Genomic DNA, 20,755 nt, shown 5'->3' with positions numbered 1-20,755 from the left:
TAGTGTTATTGGTCAGTAATTTCTGAGAACTTTTGGAGAACATGGAAAATTGCTGATGTGTGACTCAAATTTATTCTTGGAAAAAAACAAGATACCCATATCCCCACAAGCTAGTATTAACAAATGTTAACCTTTTGTATATTTGCTTCAGATTTTTAAAACATTGAAATAAACATTATATATAAGATTTATAGATGAAGTCCCATTGGAACCCTTCTCATTTCTGTTCTCCCTCTCCTCAGAGGTAACCACTATCATGAATTTGTTGTCCTTCTTTCCAGTCTGTGTTTTTTTACTTCAACCAATTATGGACACAATCACAAACATGTATTTTTTACTTACTCAAACAGAATTGTACTGCATGTGTATTTCCACGGTTTGCACTTGGAAGCTGCCCATGTTATATAGAGCTTTGGTTCGTTTTTAAAATTGCTGTTAGTCTATCATTTGTATACACTACGCTGTATTTATCCATTCTTCTACTTGTGACATCTGAGTTGTTTTCACTTTTTCCCATTACCAACAATGAGGTTATGGACATCCTTGCACATGTCTTATATGGAAGAGTTTCTCTGCATCAGGGTTTCTAAACTGGTACTATTGATGTTTTGAATTAGGTAATTCTTTGTGGTGGGGGAATGTCTTACACATTTTAGAATGTTTAGCATCATCCCCGGCCTTTATGCCAAAAAGCACCTCCCCATTTGTGACAACCAAATATGTCTCCTGCCACATGTCTCCTGCACAGCATAATCACAATTGGCTAAGAACCACTACTCCAGGTGTATGACAAAGTGCAACTGTGAGGTTGTGCTGACTCAAGTTTAAGGCTTACGGTGTTTTCGCTGATTATGGCTCTAGGCAGGATTTTTTTTTCCCCCACTGTTGCTTCTGGTGTGAGGGACCTTGGTCTGGACCAGATTTGGGTTTGTAGTACCATGAGATGGTGGAGAGAAAACTGAAATTTAAGTTTGAGAATGGGTTGGAGGCTGCATATGGATGCCTGTATTCGCAACCTCCCAGCCAGCACTAGACCTCTTTCCTTGAACAAAGAGATGGGGCCATAGGAGATTTTAATGTTATGATATAATGCTTAGAACATAGGGTACCCTCAGTAAATGTTTTTTAGTTAATCTTTGGTAGCAATAAAAATGGTGGGGGGTGGGGGGTAAGGACAAAAGCAGCTGAGCCCTCTGGCTCCTCTGCCCTTGAATTAAATCCCTGAGTTCAAGGACAACTGTGGAAAGTTGGAGAAGGGCTAGGAACATTTTGGAATGAATCCAAAGTTTGAAATGTCACTCGAACCTTCTCTTCTGGTAGGAATCAACAGTAGTCTTCCATGAGGAACTGCCTTTCCCATTTGCTGCTGGAGTTACTGGTGTTTCCTGCTGGCAGAATCGGGGACATGCCAGCACTGTAAGGGTTAATCTACTGATCCTCTTACCAGTCTCACGTTTGGGGGTGGGGTGAGCAGGGAGGAAAAGGGGGACCTTGCTTTTCCCTTTCAGACCTTTAGTCATTTCAAGTCATAGCCCACATGACTCCTTTCCTGGTGGTCCTTCTTACCATAGCTTTTTTTCCTGTTACCCCTAGTCCCCTTGTGGTTGCCTCTTAATTTTTCATTTCCCATCCTTGATTCACACCCACTACCATGGGACTTGGATGCTGAGCTAATGGGATACCTTCCCCTACAGAGCGGGATGAGTGGGTGCTCCGGCGGGGATGTGGTCATTGCCGGCCAGTGAGGGCCCGAGCGCCACAGCCCACTTCTTCCTTGGAGCTGGAGATGAGGGGCTGGGCACCCGTGGAATAGGCATGAGGACAGAAGAGAGTGACAGCGATCTCCTTGAGGATGAGGAGGATGAAGTGGTAAGACTAGGGAAAATGATGGAACTCGGTGTTGGGAACCCTGTCGTAGAGACTTGAGATTCCATTGAGTGGAGACACTTTTCTTTCTTTCCAAAATGTACAAACTCCCTGTCATAAATAGACCCTATCCTGATTAAGTGGAAGGGTAGTGGAAATTGGTAAGATTACCTCTCTTTGAAGCCCTTGTCTTTATGTTCTCCTCCTATTGTCTTTTGGTTATTGGTTCTTAGGCTCTTCTGCCTGAGCACACATATCCTCCTGTGGAAAGGCTCCTATTATTTAGGTGGTAGAATCCCTACAGATTTAGACCTCAGTTAGGAGAGAACCTTTATTCCATAAGTCCAAAGTCCTGGCAAAAAATTGTGCCCTAAGGAGATGAGGCTGTCCCCTGATAGGGATGGTCTAGGTGGAAAGTTACTGAGTTCCTGACAGCACTTCCTTTCTGTAGCCTCCTGAACCTCAGATCATTGTTGGCATCTGTGCCATGACCAAGAAATCCAAGTCCAAGCCAATGACCCAAATTCTAGAGCGACTTTGCAGATTTGACTACCTGACCGTTATCATCCTGGGAGAAGATGTGATCCTCAATGAACCTGTGGAAAACTGGCCATCCTGCCACTGCCTCATCTCCTTCCACTCCAAAGGTTGGGGGTCTGTGAAGGAAAATGGGAAGGTGTGGTGTTGGGAATGCTGGACTAGGAAATGAGGTTTTCACTGTCAAAGAGTAAAGATGCCATCAGCTCTTCCTGGCACATCTGGAGAACAGTGCAGAGGGGTCTGCTTTCCCTGCATCTTGGAGGAGCTGCTGGGGGATAGTTTAAAGCCCATATTTAAACTTCAGCACAGCTCTAAGGCTGTGAGGATCTCTGAAGGGACCCTAAAGATAATTTCTTTTTTACTTTTTCCTGATGGATATTCTAGACTTGGAAGTTGTACAGAAGGATAAATGATGGGTTGGATGTGTAGAGGAGTTCAGTGGCAGCTAGTAGTTTTAATGTCTTTTATTTATTTTAAGTAATGTCTCATTTCTCTTAAATAATATCTCTTATTACTCTGTTTTCTCACTCTGTGTTTCTTTCACTGTCTTTCTCTGGTCTCTCAATTTCCTTTCTCAATCCCAGGATTTCCTCTGGACAAAGCTGTTGCTTACTCCAACCTTCGAAACCCCTTTCTTATCAATGACCTGGCTATGCAGTATTACATCCAGGATAGGTACAGCTTTCTATTGAATGGTGGGATGGGTGGCCCTGAGATCATGCCTGTTTAGAGAACCCACTCTGGGAGGGGCAGAGACAAACAAACGTGCTTGATTTTTGTACCAAACCCTCTTGAGATCTATACCCAGGTATCTCCCAGTTCCTGAGCAAATGAAATCCCTAGCCTCTCCCCTTAGTCACTATATTCTACCTCTCCCAGCTAATTTATTTGGGGTGACAGGAGGGAGGTGTACCGGATTCTGCAGGAGGAGGGTATTGATCTGCCTCGATATGCTGTGCTCAACCGTGACCCTGCCCGGCCTGAGGGTGAGTACTTGGCCTTTCTAGTCCTGCCCTACCTTGCTTTCTATAACAGCCCAGTTCTCCGTCCTCTAGACGTGTCCTTTGTACTACCTGTCTAAGCGAGGCTTTGAGTATTGGATTATGGGTAGAATTAGAGTCATGAGTCTTTGGACAGAACCTTGAACCTCTTACAAAGGTATTATTACATCTATATGCCATATAGATATCACCATATCTATTACCAATATGTGGCGCTAGAAATTTTAGAGTTATGGAAATTAAAACTCAAGAGAAATGGGAATTGGAAATGTTCCACACCCTTAGGCCCTAAAAATGACCACATACCTACCTTTCAGAGTGCAACCTGATAGAAGGTGAGGACCAGGTAGAAGTAAATGGAGCTGTCTTTCCCAAGCCCTTTGTGGAGAAGCCAGTGAGTGCAGAGGACCACAATGTTTACATCTACTACCCCAGCTCAGCTGGAGGAGGAAGCCAGCGCCTCTTCCGTAAGGTGTGGGGGACATTTGAGTATTTGGGGAGTCAGAGAGGTAGAGGGACAGTGAGTTTGTGGGGAGGGAAGTTGAAGGATTTGGGGACAAGAGAGAACAACATTTTTTTCTTCCTTTTCCTAAAAGATTGGCAGCCGAAGCAGCGTTTACTCTCCTGAGAGCAGCGTCCGAAAGACAGGGTCATACATCTATGAGGAGTTTATGCCAACAGATGGCACGGATGTCAAGGTTATGGTGGATACAGGGATTTAAGAGGTTATAAATGTCTGGGTGGGATGGGGTGCTTGGGAAGCAAGTGGAAGTATGTGGAGGGGGTCATAGAAAATATAGTGTGAGTGTGATTGGCTTTCATAATCAAGTGAAGATAGCAAGTGGGGAAAGTAGACAGTTACATTGTCACTATCAGAGCAAGGGCAAGGGTGATGGAAATAGTATAATGTTGGTCAATAACTTCTTAATAAGCTAGACGTTAGTGCTGGGGTTTCTACGGGAAACCTTCGTAATGATACTTTAGTCAGTTTCAGTAAGAAACATGTCAGTCTCCTTTTTCTTAATACTCAGGGGTGTTTTTGTTTTTGTTTACTCTGAAACTAGTCTACAGACCTAGTGCTCATGTTGTCTTCTCACATGCAGGGTGAGCTTGGGCATACTCAGTGATGCTCTGTACCTGCAGGTGTATACAGTGGGGCCAGACTATGCCCATGCTGAAGCCAGAAAATCTCCAGCTTTGGATGGGAAGGTCGAACGAGACAGTGAAGGGAAAGAGATTCGATATCCAGTTATGCTGACCGCCATGGAAAAGCTGGTGGCCCGGAAAGTCTGCGTAGCTTTTAAGGTGGTGGAAGGCCCATAGGGGCAGGGGGTGCTTTGGAATGAGGGACAGAGATAGGGGTAGCGGTTTTCGAAGAAAGAGTAGCTCTCTTGTTCTCATCTTGCCTCTTTCCCCTGCAGCAAACGGTTTGTGGTTTTGACCTTCTTCGTGCCAATGGTCACTCCTTTGTGTGTGATGTCAATGGCTTCAGTTTTGTCAAGAATTCAATGAAATACTATGATGACTGTGCCAAGATTTTGGGGTAAGGGACACAAGTTCTGGGCTGGGGAGAAGAGAGTTAGAAAGCATTTACCTTATATTAAATATTATAAAAATGATTTAAAATTGAAAAAGGAAAATAGACAAAGGACTCCTCAGCTTTCTTGCCTTCCCAACCTGCACTCCCTGGAGGTAATTATTGTTAGCAGTTTTGGATATAACAGTATGTCTTTTTCTGCCATGTAGAAAGAAATTATATTTATTGTACTAAAAGTGACCATACACATAACACTGTTTTATAGCTTCACTTAAAAAAATCATGTAATACTTAAAATATTTAAAATATATAAGGAATGACAAATATGGGGAGTACCTATGTGTTCACTATCGAGGTTAAGAAATAAAATATTAAGAATATAGTTAAAGCCCCTATACACCCCTTCGCTAATTACATCCCCTTTGCTCCCACCAGAGGGAATAACAATCCTTAATTTGGTGTTTGTCATTCCCGTGCCTTTAGTAATATTTTTACTACATATATGGGGCTGCTGTTTTTTGCATGTGTTTAGACTTTGTATTATGTATTCTTGTACAACTTGCTAGTTTTCATGAGTTTCATTTATACATGTAGTTCCGGTTCATTCATTTTCACACAGCTTCTTCATATTTCTCCTTCTAGGAACACCATAATGCGGGAGCTTGCCCCACAGTTCCAGATCCCATGGTCTATCCCCACAGAGGCTGAGGACATCCCCATTGTCCCTACCACATCTGGAACCATGTAAGCAAAACTAAAAAATCTGAGTAACCTACTTAAGGCATGTAAGTCAGACCAGTGGTTACTTCCTGATCCTCTGCTGTCTGACTCCTGGAGCCTGGGTTTCTTCTAAGGCAATTACCTTAACCCTACCTGTATTCCTAATCTCAGAGTATTTCCTCTGTTCTTTGACGCATCGAGTAGGATGAAATGATGTGTGGTGGTATGGGCTGGGATGGGGGAGAGACTCTATCAAAATTCCCTATCTTAGGATGGAACTTCGTTGCGTCATTGCAATTATCCGTCATGGGGATCGTACCCCCAAGCAGAAGATGAAGATGGAGGTGACACACCCAAGGTAGGAGGAGTGTCCTAATTTAGACAAATAAATTTCTGTGAGGGGAACGGGAAGGAGCAGCAAACAGAGACTTTGACTATCTCACCCCAAACTGAAGCTTCTCCTTATTTCTTCAGGTTTTTTAGTCTATTTGAAAAACACAGTGGCTATAAGACAGGGAAGTTAAAGCTAAAGCGGCCTGAGCAGCTACAGGTAAAGTGTTGAATCTGGCTTGGGGGAGCCATGCTGTGGGAAATATAGAGGGTGTGGGGTTTGGGGGCCTCAATGAGAGGCCAGGATGAAAGGCTAACTGGCCAGGACTTCGCTTCCTCCATGGATTCTTTGTTAACTTCCCCAGGAGGTGCTGGACATCACAAGGCTGCTATTGGCTGAACTGGAGAAAGAACCAGGTGGTGAGATTGAGGAGAAGACTGGGAAACTAGAGCAGCTGAAATCTGTGCTGGAGATGTGAGAAAGGGGATAGGAGAAGGGAGCCAATAACAATGAAAGTTGGGTGCTGGGGTAGAAAGTAAACTGTGAGTTTATCCTGCAGGTATGGTCACTTCTCAGGCATCAACCGGAAGGTGCAGCTGACTTACTACCCTCATGGAGTAAAAGCTTCTAATGAAAGGCAAGGTAAGATATAGTACCCTATAACCTTCTTAGATCTCTTATTCTTGACCCCTTAGATGATCTCTACCCCAAATTACCTTTCTGGGCTCCTCAGAAGACCTAACATTTAGAAGTCTCCACTGCTTTCCTTAGATCTAGACCTACTCACTGCCTCTTACTCCCGCAGACCAACAGAGGGAGGCTCTGGCCCCATCTCTATTGCTGGTACTGAAATGGGGTGGAGAACTGACTCCCGCAGGCCGTGTTCAGGCTGAGGAGCTGGGGCGAGCTTTTCGCTGCATGTACCCTGGAGGACAGGGTAAGTGTTGGGGGTAAATACCTAGCAGGGCTGGGATAAGATGGTTAGAGAATAAACTGGGGAAATGAAGAGCAGAGGCAGTGGAGAAGTGAAAGGGGAAATGAGCATTCTTTCCTCCATGTAGGTATTTATAGCAGTCCCTTCCCAATTCCCCCTTTTCTCCCAGGTGACTATGCTGGCTTCCCTGGTTGTGGGCTGCTTCGTCTCCATAGCACTTTCCGCCATGATCTCAAAATCTATGCCTCTGATGAGGGCCGTGTCCAGATGACCGCTGCTGCCTTTGCCAAGGTGCACACAACAGTTCTCCCACAGTCCCAGCTTCCAGTAGGAAGAGAAGCAGAGAGTTTGGAGAATGAGTTGGGAAATTTCAGGGTATTTATGTACCAATTTAGAGAAGTTTCCACTTGTGTCTGTCCCCATTCTGTAGTATTGAAAATGAGCTGAGAATAATTAGTTGGGGATAGACCCTGTGACCTGTACCCCAGCTCTCCAAGCCAGCTCTCATTTGATCCTTAGGGCCATCTAGGCCCAGGGGGATTAGACTGGAAGGAAAACTAATAGACTTGTGCTTTCCCTCCAGGGCCTTCTGGCTCTAGAAGGGGAACTGACACCCATTTTGGTACAAATGGTGAAGAGTGCCAACATGAATGGGCTCCTGGACAGCGATGGTGATTCCTTGAGCAGCTGCCAGCACCGGGTAAAGGCTCGGCTGCACCATATTTTGCAGCAGGATACATCCTTTGGCCCTAAGGATTATGATCAGGTCAGGTTCTCCCTATCTTTGTGCTCAACATACCTCTGATTGCAAATTCCTAGAATTCTAAGTAGTAGTGATCAATAATAGTAATTACTGTAGGCCAGGCACTTTTTTATGTTGTTTGCATACATTATCTCACTTAATCCTCGCCATTTGAGAGATATATGGGTCTAAAATCTCTTACTCACAATATCAAAATAAAAAATATTTTTATAAGTTTGGCACCAAGATTCATTTGGTAGTAAAACCTGACATGATAAGACTATATCTAATCCCTGTTTATCCCATTCAGTGTAAATGTCATTCATTTTAGAAATACTAGTATGTTTGGTTATGTCCTAGGCCCTCCTGGAGGTAGTATAGAACATATGGCATATGCACTGTGTTAACTTCCTAAAGTCCAAAAAAGTCTCAGCTTTACAGCACAGATGGTCCCAAGGATTTTGAATGATTTTAGTTATCCAGTGCTTTGTAAAAACTACCCCCAAAACTCAGTAACTTGAAACATAACCACTTTATTATCTTACAGTTCTAGGCTCAACTGTTCTTCCTTGGAATCATTCCTAAGATTGCTCAGATATCCAGATGTTGGGGCTGGAACCATGTGGAGCCTTGACTGGGATGCTGGGTGGCTGGGATTTCTTCTTCATGCTCTTCCTATTGTCTCAAAGCCTCTCCTTTCCACATTCTTCTCCATGTGCTTTCTCCAGCATGGTAGCTGGACTTCTTATAAACAGTAGCTTAGAATCCCCCCAAACAGAAAATCCAAGCTTTTTTAAAGTATAGGTCCAGAATCACACAGTATAACTTTGTTATAGTTTATTGTTTAGGCAGTCACAGGTAGGCCCAGATTCAAGGGAAGGGAAAGGTAACGAAGAATTACTGAACATCTTTAACCCACCATAAGAACTGTGAACCTGTACTACTTTCCCCCCATTTTACAGATGAGGAGACCTAGGTTCAGAAGTATTTAAACAACCTTTTCAAAGTCATCCAGCTAGTATGAAGCTAAGGAGTCTAAATTGAGAGCCCAGGCTATTAGCTACTACAGTATGCCTCACAGTATAATCACAGTAGATCATATGCCAGACAATGATTTTCCACCATCCTACCACTGATAGCTCCTCATTTCTGACAGGTTCATTTTTTTAAATTACTTTTTTAAGTTGTAGTACTACTTTAACCACCTTTAAGTGTACAGTTCAGTGGCATTAAGTACATTCACACTGTTGTGTAACCAGCCATTTCTGATAGGTTCTAAGTGAGCTAAGTAGCTGAGCACACTGCTTAGAGAATGGCATTTTCTGTGTTCTATGAGTACAACACACGAGTCTTAATAAGGGCAGGACCTTTTTCCCTTCTTTTTTTTTCCTTTTTTCTTTTTCCCCTTATTTTTTAATCCACTGCTCAATGTCAAATCCAAAAAGGCTGAGGCATCTTTGCTTCCTCCCTTGCTTCCTTTCAGTTGCAAGAATTGAACTTGCCCTCACAAGGCTCAGCTATAATATGTGCATTCCACCCACAGTAGAAGTGTAATCTACTTCTGAGGCAGCACCTCTACTCCAGGTTCAAGCTGACGTCTTGTTTAGAGGAAAAAGATAATATTATCTCTATGACCCACTCATGAAAATATCCTGTGGGGATTTTGATTTAATCTTTATTCCCGAGCATTTTCCATGTATCTTTTAGAACCCCCAAGAAAACAACTAAGTCTAATTTATTTTCTTGCAACTCTAAGACTTTTAAGATAAACCCTTCTTAGATGACTCATTTGAAAGCCCTGGAACTGGTAGTTTGCCCAGTAGCCTAGGAATGCTCCCTGGAGCGAGCTGAGAAACAGACCTCATTTGCAGGCAGTCTTTGGAATAAGCTTACAGGAATCTTGGCAGTTGACACTGAGCTTATATTGCTTTTCTTCTCTCTCTTCCCCACAGCTGGCCCCCACTGGAAGTACTTCCCTACTCAACTCCATGGCTATTATCCAAAATCCTGTGCAGGTCTGTGATCAGGTATTTTCCCTGATTGAAAACCTCACTCAACAGATCCAGGAACGGATGCAGGACCCCAAGTCTGCAGGTGGGTATGAATACTACTATCTTCCCTTCAAGGTTTCAGGTATGGATGGGCTCCTGAGGCACTCCTGTGTCTTCTCCTAAATGTCTGAGACAAAACATCTTCATCTCTCTGGTTCTACTTCAGATTTGTTAGCATCTTCTGTTAAAGGTAGAATTTTTGGCTTTGTTTGATTGCCCATCTTCCCTCTAGACCTGCAACTCTACCACAGTGAGACACTAGAGCTAATGCTACAGCGTTGGAGCAAGCTGGAGCGTGACTTTCGACAGAAGAGTGGGCGCTATGATATCAGTAAGATCCCTGACATCTATGACTGTGTCAAGTATGATGTGCAGCACAATGGGAGTCTGGGACTTCAAGGCACAGCAGAGTTGCTACATCTCTCTAAGGCACTGGCTGATGTTGTCATTCCCCAGGTGTGTCTCATATAAGGGATCTAGCCTGGGGACAGGGGCATTGGGGAAGGAAGGAGAGAAAGGGCAGAAAGGAGGGAACCCTGGGAAAGAAACCTAGAGAAGGAATTAGTTGAGTTGCTGCAATTCTCAGTGTCCATCCTGGCTCTGAGTAAGTACAGGAGGCTAAGTGAGGAGAAACCTGGAGAGGGGGAATGTGGTAGATATGAAAGATATGAAAGAGACAGGCAAAGCATGAGTTAAAGATAAACATGATCTTGGGCCTGGGAGTATGAGGCAAGAGGAAAAGAAGATTCACTGAGGTACTTATTCCTGGCCTATGGCCCCTAGGAGTATGGGATCAGTCGGGAGGAGAAACTGGAGATTGCAGTGGGCTTCTGTCTTCCACTGTTGCGGAAGATACTACTTGACCTTCAGAGAACCCACGAGGATGAGTCTGTCAACAAGCTGCATCCCCTGTGAGGGAGGGCTGGGAGGGGTGCTGGATGGAGGGAGGGGCATGTCCGGGAGCCCTGGGGGAATCCAGGCTGGGACAGCTTGGGGAACTGAGAATAAAAGGGATCCTGGGATGGAGAGGAGAGGTCTTTGAGGTGGGAGGAGGAAGTTTGTGGAGGGGTGGGAAGAGGATTATCTCACAGTGTGCGTGACTTAGCTGTCATCTCAGGTATTCCCGAGGAGTGCTCTCACCAGGCCGCCATGTTCGCACACGTCTCTATTTCACCAGTGAAAGCCACGTCCACTCCCTACTCAGTGTCTTCCGTTATGGGGGACTTCTTGATGTAAGGATCCTTCTTCCTTCAGCCTGTGAACGTCTTTTCCCAGCATTCTTTTACTCTCTTCCTCAAGTTTCTTTTTTACTGTAACCTTTCTCTATTCTCCTTGTCTCCCTGTCCATGGCTCCCTGTCCTTGGGCATCGGCTTACCTCTTCTTGTGTTCTTTAGGAGACCCAGGATAAACAATGGCAACGGGCCTTGGCTTATCTTAGCGCCATCTCAGAGCTCAACTACATGACCCAGATTGTCATCATGCTTTATGAGGACAACACACGGGTGAGGATCTAACAGAGTGGGATGAGGAGAGGACCCCTTCTTTCTCCTCCATTCCACTTTAGGAAAACACTTTCTTATTCTTAGAATGTGTAGACTCCACCTAGGTGTGGCAACTAGGCACAGCATGACACACAGCACCCAGGAGGTTCCCACTGAACAGAAAAACTTGGTGTGTGCCAGAGAGATATCATAGAATATAGCTCTGGCATTAGGGAGGACAGGGAATTTGGGATGATGTTATAATGAGTTACCCTCTCAATATTGTTACACATGTACCTTTTTCATCTGGCTACACAAAGATATCTTTAAGTGTGCTGCTGTATACACTGTAGCAAAGCTGAATTATTGGATGGAGAGGGTTGTAGGACTGAAGTTGGAAAGTCATGTACAGTTGTGAATCTCTCATGATGGAGGCAAGTGAATGAGGGTCCTGTAACACTAGACTATAGTTAAGGGGAAGCTATAATAGATCAGCCCCAGAGTTGGGTAAGATACTGAAATGTCAGCTGTGGGGGGATATATCTTCTTGAGTTTCTTTCTGTTGTTCCTGTCTGGTCTTCCACCATCATATCAGCTTCTCCATTCCTGCCCCTTAATCTGGGGTTGCCCCATAGGACACCTTGTCAGAGGAGCGGTTCCATGTAGAGCTGCACTTCAGCCCTGGAGTGAAAGGTGTTGAGGAAGAAGGCAGTGCCCCAACTGGCTGTGGATTCCGTCCAGCCTCTTCTGAGGTGGGTCAGAGTGCTGGGATCTTGGACTGGATGATTTAGGAACAAAGTGGTGAGAAACTTAGAAATAGTACAGGGAGGTAAAAGAACGGGAGGTCTGGGATTAGGAGATGGAAGGCCATTCACACCTCTCCTATCTGTGCTTGTTGTTGGATAGAATGAAGAGCTGAAAACAGACCAAGGCAGTATGGAGAACCTTTGCCCAGGGAAGGCATCAGATGAACCGGACCGGGCACTGCAGAGTTCACCCCAGCCTACTGAGGGGCCTGGCCTCCCAAGGAGATCACCCCTCATTCGTAACCGAAAAGCTGGCTCCATGGAGGTAATGAGAGGGGCTTAGGAGAAAGAAGTGGTAGAAGTGCTCATAAGACTATCCATGAATCCTCTGAATTCCCTTGGGGGTACTCTTGGGACCTTAAGCAGAGTCCTCCTGCCCTGTGGGATATGTTTTATTTTTTACTTAATCTTTCTTTCACAGCTGATCTCCCAATAAAGCTCATTTAAACCTGTTGCTAGTTGAGATTAAAGAGATGCCATTGAGAGGTGCTTCAGAGAGAAGCATTTTAAGAGGTGAGATTGAGGAGGATGCCTCTGGACGAATTTGAAAAAGCAGTTCTTTAAAAGGAAATACAGTAGAAACAGTATGAACTCTGGGCTAAAATCCCAATCTGATACTTAGAAGCTGTGTGACCTTGGACTGGTAACTTCTCCAAGCCTCAGTATTTTTCATCTGTAAAATACAAGTAATATTCACCCTATAGATGCTCAGTAAACAGTAACTATAATAACAATACAATTGATATTTTAAAGGCCAGGCCCTCTCCATCTCTTTATTGCCTTGAGTAAAAAATTACAACTCAGACAAGAGAAAATACAAGGCACTTTAATTTAATCCCTTTAGGGTTGGTTAACTCTATGCTCATTCCAGAAAGGGAATCAGTTCTGGAGGTCTGTCTGTCTTCCCTTTGTTCTGATAAGGTTTATTGGCCTGGGCCTATGTTCTGCTATTCTTGGAGTTTGTCTCTAGTCCTTGTTCTAGTTCTCTAGCATAGAGGAAGGAACTGATGGAAGTCTCACATTTTACCCAGCTAACTGTCCTGGGTTTTTTGTTTTGGACTTTTTTCCTGGAAAGATTCTTTTTCTCTGTGGCCCAGGGCCACTTCTTCTGACTCCCTGATTCATCCCTGTGTTAGGTCTTGCTTTGACAGATGACTGTGTTCACTTGACTTTTTGCCAGATCTCTGTCTTAAACTCATCTTTCCAATTTAAGACTATCTCAGACAAATGTATAACTAGGTTACATAGGTTCAGCCAGAGGTTTATAGTACATATTTTGGAAAAATCTGAGAAGAAAAACTGCAGTCTCCATTCTGGATTCATCCTTTTCTTCCTAATTATTTTAAGGTGGATTTGAAATTGTGAATGCTGAATTTCTTTAGGTGGGGAATGCATCATTTTCTCTTTGTGATCTAAGTTAATTTGGTATTCATAGTACACTCGTGCCCTGTAAACTCATGTGAATATATCAAATGGACTGATGACATCTAATCTTCCATCAGTAAACTACTTCTCCACATCTAAATGTCTTCCTCATTCATATGGTCTGCCAGTCCCTCTGGCACTGTTGTGCTTGACCCCCTTTTTTCCTTCTGATTTAAGCAGTCAAGAGACAGGCAAAGCAGAGCTCTCTGTGAATCATTTCTATGACCTGATGAGATTCACTTTTTTCTTTCAGGCATACAGAAAGCTTCCTGTTGTAATTCCTTCCTTTCAGTTACTGGTGCTGCTTATACCATAGCCCATCCAGGAGAATGGTTGCCCAAGATATTTGTTCCTGTTGTTCACAAGAAAATCTCTCTGCTTTCTGGTTACACAAGCTTTTAATGTTAAAGTTTCCTCTCCTTGTTCTGTAACATAGGCATTGGTAGTCTTATCCTTATCAAGTCCTATCCTTTCTTCTCCTCCTGTCATATCATATTTTTGGGCAGTTTTAGAATACAAAATCTGTGCCCTTCATACCAGCTGTACCCTAGGCAGTCATCCTCTCCAGCTGTATAACCAGCTCTGCCCAATGGACACTGGGGCTTTGGGGAACCTGGGGGTTAAAGAAGCCATGACCGGCTTTCCACCCGGTCTGATTGCAGGTCATGAACATGCAGTGCACGGGGAACCTGGACCTGATCCCCTTGCAGGGATGGCGCCGCCGGAGGTCAGGAGACCTCCCCCGGCCTTCCCCAGCCATCGATCTTCAGCCCCAGGCTGTATCCACAACTCACTTGGCATCGTGCACACAGGTGTCCCTCCCTACCTCGCCTACCTTTTCTGCCTCTATCTTTACCTTTTGGGACCTAAGGACTCAGAACACTGTCTTGGGGGAACAGGGCAGAGTATGTTGGGGGTTGTGTGATTGGGCCCTAGTAAGCTTTTTAGATATCAGTTTCATGTCTCCAAAGTAGAAGGGAGGGCTTCTCGGTTCAGATAAGAAACTGAGTATGGTTACTCTAGCTATGATTACAGTTACCTGTTGCATGGCCAGACTTCATTTCTTATTGTGATTGGCTTTCTGAGTCTTGTGGAGGGATAGATAAGATTAAGGGAGCTGCTCTGCTGAGAACTGAGAATGGTTGAAAATAAAGATTTGTCAGATTTGAGACAGGAGGGCTATGGGGACAGGCATCTTGGAAATATAAGTGCCTTCTAGTGTAGAAGGATTCCCGGGACAGTTCCCTGTGCAAAGTACATTCTGTGTTCCCTTTTCATTCTTCTTTCCCCATAAAAATCCTTTGGTTCTTCCAAACTTTCTGACATTGCCCGGCTTTGTAGGGGCAGGAATTCAGGACCTGGGTTTCGACATCTCACTTGAGGTGGCAAATGGTAATATAGAGTCCTTTTTCTCCAGGTGCTTTCTGAGACTTCATCCTCCAGGCCTGGTGGCTACCGGCTCTTCTCATCTTCACGGCCACCGACGGAGATGAAGCAGAGTGGCCTAGGTATGGTTTCCCAGTGTCTCTCACCTGTTGTTGGGAAGGGTATCTGTCTGTTCTTCAGAGTCTACTGTGGGAAAGCTTAGTCATGGGAATTGGGGTCATCCAGTGAATGGAATTGTTGGGTGGGGCTAGGGAGGATGAATTGGCAGAGCCATATTTAGGTCTGAATTTTGATCCCAGATGATTGTTTCCATTCCAGGAAGGTGTTTGTCTTTTGTTTTTCTACACCAGTCCCTATCTCTCTGGCTGATGGGCAATTTTGTGGCTTCCCCTTTCATTCTTTATCTGTCCCCCCAATCTAGCTGCACCTTAAGGGGCCATGGAGACTCTGAACCTTCAAAGTTATCAGAGACAGAGCTATAAATAGAGGTACTTGTGACGCCTGTAAGTGTCACATTCCTCACTTGGAGAACGTAGGCCATGTCTTCCTCAGAGACCCATGTTTATTATGTCCCTGCTTTGGTCCCTCCTACCTCCATGCCCTCTCCATCATCCTCTCCTAATCCTGTAATTTTTTTTTCCCTTCCTTCCTGAAAATTGAGGGACAAATCTGAGACTGGTGTAGTGGCAGAGGCTTCTCTCAGGACTTTGAGGGAAAGTCTCTTGATTTTTTTGATTCCTGGAGAGGGGTGGAGAACATCATTCAACCTTTCCTAAGAACACAGACTGCAGGAAGGACCAAGCCTCAGAGGGTATTGTATTCTTTGGGAGTGGGGAGTGGTCCTTGGGAGGGTCTTGTGAGCCAGTAACTAGAATTGGCGGCTAGAGACAATTGTGTGGGGTCTGGACTTGCTCCCCTGGCTCTACTATCCTGTCCTATTATTTTTTTCATTTAGCTCCTTTCATTTTTCTGTTACCTTTGTCCTTGGCATCTAATTTCTTGGCCCCCAAATGGTCAGCATTTGGACCAGCAAGGGAGAGAAAGGTTTTGGTGACTTTCCAGGCTCATTTTATAGGAGTGGGCTGCCTTCTGGATCCCTGAAATGAGTAGATGGTTTGGGGCATGAAAAATAAGTGACAAATGGATAGATCTGATATATGGACTTCTCTTTCCAGAAGTTCCAGTAAAGAATAGGCTTTAGGTAGGCCAGAAAAGAGGATAGGTGTGTCTGGCCTAGTTAATTGGCAGTGCTGTCAGGAACAAGGCAGAAGCATGGACATGGGACTGCTTGACAGATGGTGGTGGTAAGGTAGAGACTACCTTCTGAGATGATTCAAGGACTGGGCAGGGCAGGATTGGCAGGACTGTACCAGAAAACTATTTAGTGGAGGAAATAAATGTAGAACAAAGCTTGGGGTGGTCTGGGATGGAGCCAGCTGGTTTCAGCTTCTCTGAAGAAGAGCAGACATATTTAGCAATCCTTATTACTCTTGGAACCCATTGTAGAATCTGAGCATGAAAGGTAGGAGAGGTTATGCATAGAGGAGCAGTCCTGAATTCCCAGATGGAGATTATCAGCCCTTTGAGCTTCTTAATTTCTCTCGTGACCCTGAAATTCTGGGACCCCAAAAACCCTTCCTTGTGGGCTTAAAGGAAACTGACCTCTCCTCTCTACTCTGTCTATCTGCCCTGTGAATGTTAAGTTCCCAAGCCAACCCAGGGTCTCAGCTAAGATGCATTTAGAAATAGAGGGACAAATCCCACAAACTTGGGTGATAATCTTGTCTCTTCCTGCCCATTCTGTTCTTGTGGGCTATAGTAGGAGAGGGGCCATGGAGTCAAAACCCTACTCTTAATCAGATATTTGAGGCAGTACTTGGCTTGATTTATTTCCTTAAGAGATTTTTATAATTTTATTTACTCCTCTGATTGGCAATAGAGCTTCTTCTTTGAACCTGTATATGTGGGCATCTGGCTTTGAGCATAGGGCATACAAGACAAATTTTTGAGAGCAGACAAAAATATATCTTTTTTGTTGCTTCCTGCTTACCAGGTCCTCTTTCTTGGTGGGGTGCTTAGCATATAGTAGGCATGCTCTGCATATAATCATCTGACTTTTCACATGCTTTTCAATTTGTGTCCATCTTCACTTCAGAAACAATGGACTATTTCTTCTTGATGAAAAGATAATTATGTTTTTTCTAACTGAACACAGTTGATCCTTGGAGTCAAGAGCCCTGGATTCTAGTCCAGGTTAGCTCCTAACCAATTATATGTCTTTGAGCAAATGAGATCCTATTTTAATCTCTGTTTCTTCATCTCTGAAATAAGAAGGTTGAACTTTATGATTTTTGAGTCTCTTCCAGCTTTAACCATTCAGGGGTCTCATACTTTCTCTCTTGGGAAAGGTAAGAAGGACTAAAGGGATGTAGAAAGGGTGAATGGTGGATGAAGAATTTAGGAGGAATTAGAACTTACGAGAACTTGGAATTTGAGCTGAGGGCTCAAGTCTTAGTCTGTAGTTTCAAAGTTCTTTCCTTCTAAGTCTTAAGGTCCTAGATTTCTGGGTTCCTTAAACCCTATATCCAGGGTAAGAGGCACTGAATTAAATCTAGGGAGATTTAGAGGGGTCTATATAGAGAGATCTTCCTATTCTTTTAGCTTTCCTGAGAGCCACCTGGAAAACACAGTCTATCTCTTTGAGTAGCTTTGAGTCCCCTAATATGACTAATCCTATATTTGTTTTGGCCTCTTATTGCCATGTAGTTCTTCAAGAGAACTCCCACTTGGCTTGCCCAGTGTGACTATGGACAGTAGTGAAAGCTGCTTGTGGTTATATCCTGTAGCCACATCATGGTGGCTCTGAATGGCTATGTGTGTATATCTTGATGTTGTCATGTGAAGTTCGTACTTCTGTGTGATAATTGCAGCTTTGCGTGGCTACTAATGCACTCCCGGCCTTGCAGGCTCACAGTGTACAGGGCTGTTCAGCACCACAGTGCTGGGTGGCTCCTCCAGCGCCCCGAACCTTCAGGACTACGCCCACAGCCATGGCAAAAAGCTACCACCTGCCAGTCTGAAGCACCGAGATGGTATGTGGGTGGGTTTTGGGGGGCAACTCTTCTTTATTTGTCCCCCAGCAAGGACACAGCTCAAGAACTGTTCAAGCTTAGGATGGCACTAACACTGGTCTTATAACAAGTTTTCTTCATTATTTACAGAGGGGAGAAGGATCCAAGACCCCATCCACCCCTCCATTTGCATTCCCTCTTGCCATACAAATACTACTTATTTATGCTTATCCCTTCATAATCTCCCACATACAGCCCTGCTACATCAGTTTACTCCACCTTTGTATTCTTTCCTGGATTCTGTAGGGGTAAAGACCAAGGAGGATTATCCATGATCAGGAAGAATCTCTTTTAATCAGGCAGTGGAGCCTTGATTAAAATCTAGGATATCAGGATTGGGGAATTTGCTCAGCCCCAGCAGGAAAGATGATATGGAAAGAGACTGGGGGAAGGGATGAAAGTTTCTACAAAGATTTTATTTCCAAATGACCAGAAAGACGATGTGGTAGTAAAATCAGGGCTGTCTGTGGGCCTGTATCATATTATGGCAGGGATGACACATGGATTCCTAAAAGGAAATTATATGAAAGGAAAAGATTGAAATGTGATAATTAGGAATCTAAGGGGTGGGGTGGTAGCAGGTCACATGCTAACTATAAAGAACAGAGTATATTGTGGGCAAACTCCAGAACAGAGGGTGGGGACAGGGGTGGGTATAATCCCCATGATGTCTTTTCTCCCCAGAGCTCTTGTTTGTCCCGGCCGTAAAACGATTTTCTGTGTCATTTGCAAAGCATCCGACTAACGGTACGTTTGCTTCTGACTCGATGTCATTCCTCCTCACCATGTCACCTCCAGGCACTTAACCTCTGAGTTCTGACACTGACTTTGCCTTTCCTTCCACTGTGTTGACACCCTGCTGTCTCTGAATGAACCACTCACTAAGTGTCCCTTTTGGGACATACCCCTTTTGACAAACCTTAGCCTTGGCTGCAGCCTGGCTGTCTTATCCCTGTGGCAACCCAGGGTCTTACTTCCATGGTCACCATCATCACTATTGTGTCACTTTTTCAGCATCATCACTAAAACATTGATTAAACCTCTCCCGTTCCCATCACATGACTTTGTATAAACATAATGGTTCCCTGTTTTAGGAAGAGAATACTATTTCTGGTATCATCCCCATTTCTTCTCTCTTCATTTTTTTCCCCTCACTCCTCAGCTTATACAATTTTGACCTTACTGTTTTTTCTCCAACTCTTTTGTTGGAGTGTATGACTCATTTGTTTCTCTTTTGGAATGTGCTGCAGTTCCCAGTTCCCAAGCCTACCCATAAGGGCACTGGTCTTGAGTGTTTAGTGTCCCATCTTCATATTCTTATCTCCTCCCATTGTGTGTATTTTGTGTGACTCTTGTGCTCCTGACATCTGCTTTATGTTACTACTAACCTAGGGCCTGAGCCTAGAAAATAGGAGCCCAGACTGATTTGGGATAAAAGAGAGAAAGGAAGGAGTAGGAGGTAGTAGGTAAAGGAAAAGGGTTTTTTCCGTTTTTGCATGTGGATTCCATGTAGACCCAGCCTACTGCTGTCTCAGAGAGGCTTGAAGTAAAGAGTAGAGATGTCTACCGGGGGTTCTGGGGGAGCTTAGGGATGAGCAATATTTCAAGAATAATGAAGAATAGGGTCTCCCACACTCAGGTGGGAGAGTTTAGAGATCTATGTAAACCAAAAACTGAAGGTATGTGGTCTCTTTGTGGGGTATGACAGGGGAGCCCACAGCTTACTCCTTGTGTTATCCTTTACATCCTTAGTTTCTCTCTGCATTATATCTTGTCTTCAAGGTAAATCCAGTTTTTTTATGGCTTTCTTCTGTCTAAGAGCTAAGTCTCTCCTAGGGGGTAAAATTAGCCTAGCTTTCTGGCTGAAAAAACCTCCAAGTACTGATCCCCTGCTCCTTAGCCAGGGACAGCTGCCAGACTTTATTTTGGCCCAGTCAGGCCATACATCTCCTCCAGGCACTGCTAAAATCTCCCTAGGTTGATGAGCCTGTACTTGATCAGGTTATAACCCCATCCCAACCTCAGATCCCATATATGTCTAGCAGGAGCTCCCCATTCAGAGTGGCATGGCTGTGCCTACACATTTAGCTTCAAGCTCTTCCGGCCTTTATGTGCTGGAGTAGAACCTCGTGCACTAACCCCAACCCTACAGCCTGGGACTTGGACTTAGGTGACATGTTACTTAGGGCACAGAATATAGTATCTGGAACTTGGGCTCCTGAAATTAGAGCTAAGTAATAGTTCTAGCCTAAAACTAATCCTAGTTCTTAGGCTCTGTGAAAAGAGATATAAATTCATAAAACAGGTCCTGAAACCTATACATCTCTAGTTCCCTGAAGCCTTGGTTAGCAGCCTCACCAGTTGAAGAAAAGAAGAATTAATTCTACCAAAAGGAGGAGAGGAAGAAAAACCTGGACAATTCAGGTATAGTGCAGGAGAACAAACTCAAAGATCTCCAACACCCTGCACACTTCTTCAGGGGTCTTCTGGCTTTTGTTCTTATACTTGAGCTTGGAGGCTAAAGTGCTTGAGAAACCAGAATCTGGGATCTACCTTTTGGCAGCAGGAGAAATTTGGAGCTATTATGTCTCTTGCTGAAGATGATCTAGATTTAATCTGGCCCTTAGGACAATATGAGGACTACCTCATGGCCAGATCTTGCTTGACTAACCCAGCAATTATAGAGTAAATTCTGTCTCTGCAATTGCTGTGGCAGATCAGTCACAGCAGTATGCCAACCTACTGTCCTGCCCTCACTATCTCCTTGCCATGATGTCTTCCTTTGAAAAAGTAGCTGGAAAAA

At 44.2% G+C, this 20,755-nt stretch overlaps 1 protein-coding gene across 22 annotated transcripts in view; it reads left to right on the top strand.

Moving 5' to 3' along the window:
- Positions 1-20,755, top strand: part of PPIP5K1 (diphosphoinositol pentakisphosphate kinase 1) — a 44,293-nt gene that overhangs the window by 4,588 nt on the left and 18,950 nt on the right. For 4 of the 22 annotated variants that reach the window (XM_073211717.1, XM_037018860.2, XM_037018861.2 and 1 more), the window contains exons 2-29: positions 1,321-1,416; positions 1,695-1,869; positions 2,318-2,513; positions 2,991-3,081; positions 3,307-3,392; positions 3,725-3,879; positions 4,004-4,105; positions 4,551-4,712; positions 4,829-4,950; positions 5,587-5,688; positions 5,936-6,022; positions 6,139-6,214; positions 6,360-6,469; positions 6,555-6,637; positions 6,801-6,932; positions 7,099-7,220; positions 7,513-7,695; positions 9,624-9,765; positions 9,955-10,178; positions 10,506-10,633; positions 10,840-10,954; positions 11,118-11,225; positions 11,840-11,956; positions 12,111-12,275; positions 14,098-14,247; positions 14,853-14,943; positions 17,788-17,913; positions 18,637-18,699. In XM_073211717.1, the coding sequence (XP_073067818.1) occupies positions 1,723-1,869; positions 2,318-2,513; positions 2,991-3,081; positions 3,307-3,392; positions 3,725-3,879; positions 4,004-4,105; positions 4,551-4,712; positions 4,829-4,950; positions 5,587-5,688; positions 5,936-6,022; positions 6,139-6,214; positions 6,360-6,469; positions 6,555-6,637; positions 6,801-6,932; positions 7,099-7,220; positions 7,513-7,695; positions 9,624-9,765; positions 9,955-10,178; positions 10,506-10,633; positions 10,840-10,954; positions 11,118-11,225; positions 11,840-11,956; positions 12,111-12,275; positions 14,098-14,247; positions 14,853-14,943; positions 17,788-17,913; positions 18,637-18,699 (3,385 nt within the window). In that variant the 5' untranslated portion in view covers positions 1,321-1,416; positions 1,695-1,722. Of the gene's footprint in view, positions 1-1,320; positions 1,417-1,694; positions 1,870-2,317; positions 2,514-2,990; positions 3,082-3,306; positions 3,393-3,724; positions 3,880-4,003; positions 4,106-4,510; positions 4,713-4,828; positions 4,951-5,586; positions 5,689-5,935; positions 6,023-6,138; positions 6,215-6,359; positions 6,470-6,554; positions 6,638-6,800; positions 6,933-7,098; positions 7,221-7,512; positions 7,696-9,623; positions 9,766-9,954; positions 10,179-10,505; positions 10,634-10,839; positions 10,955-11,117; positions 11,226-11,839; positions 11,957-12,110; positions 12,276-14,097; positions 14,248-14,852; positions 14,944-17,787; positions 17,914-18,636; positions 18,700-20,257; positions 20,377-20,755 lie in introns of those variants that run through there. The other 18 variants (XM_037018865.2, XM_037018869.2, XM_037018864.2 and 15 more) reach the window with 14 other exon arrangements.

The sequence above is a fragment of the Manis javanica genome, chromosome 8 (genome assembly GCF_040802235.1).
Source record: "Manis javanica isolate MJ-LG chromosome 8, MJ_LKY, whole genome shotgun sequence".
Taxonomy (NCBI): Eukaryota; Metazoa; Chordata; class Mammalia; order Pholidota; family Manidae; genus Manis; species Manis javanica.
The sequence above is the reverse complement of the archived record's forward strand: the minus strand, read 5'-3'. Positions and strand labels throughout refer to the sequence as shown.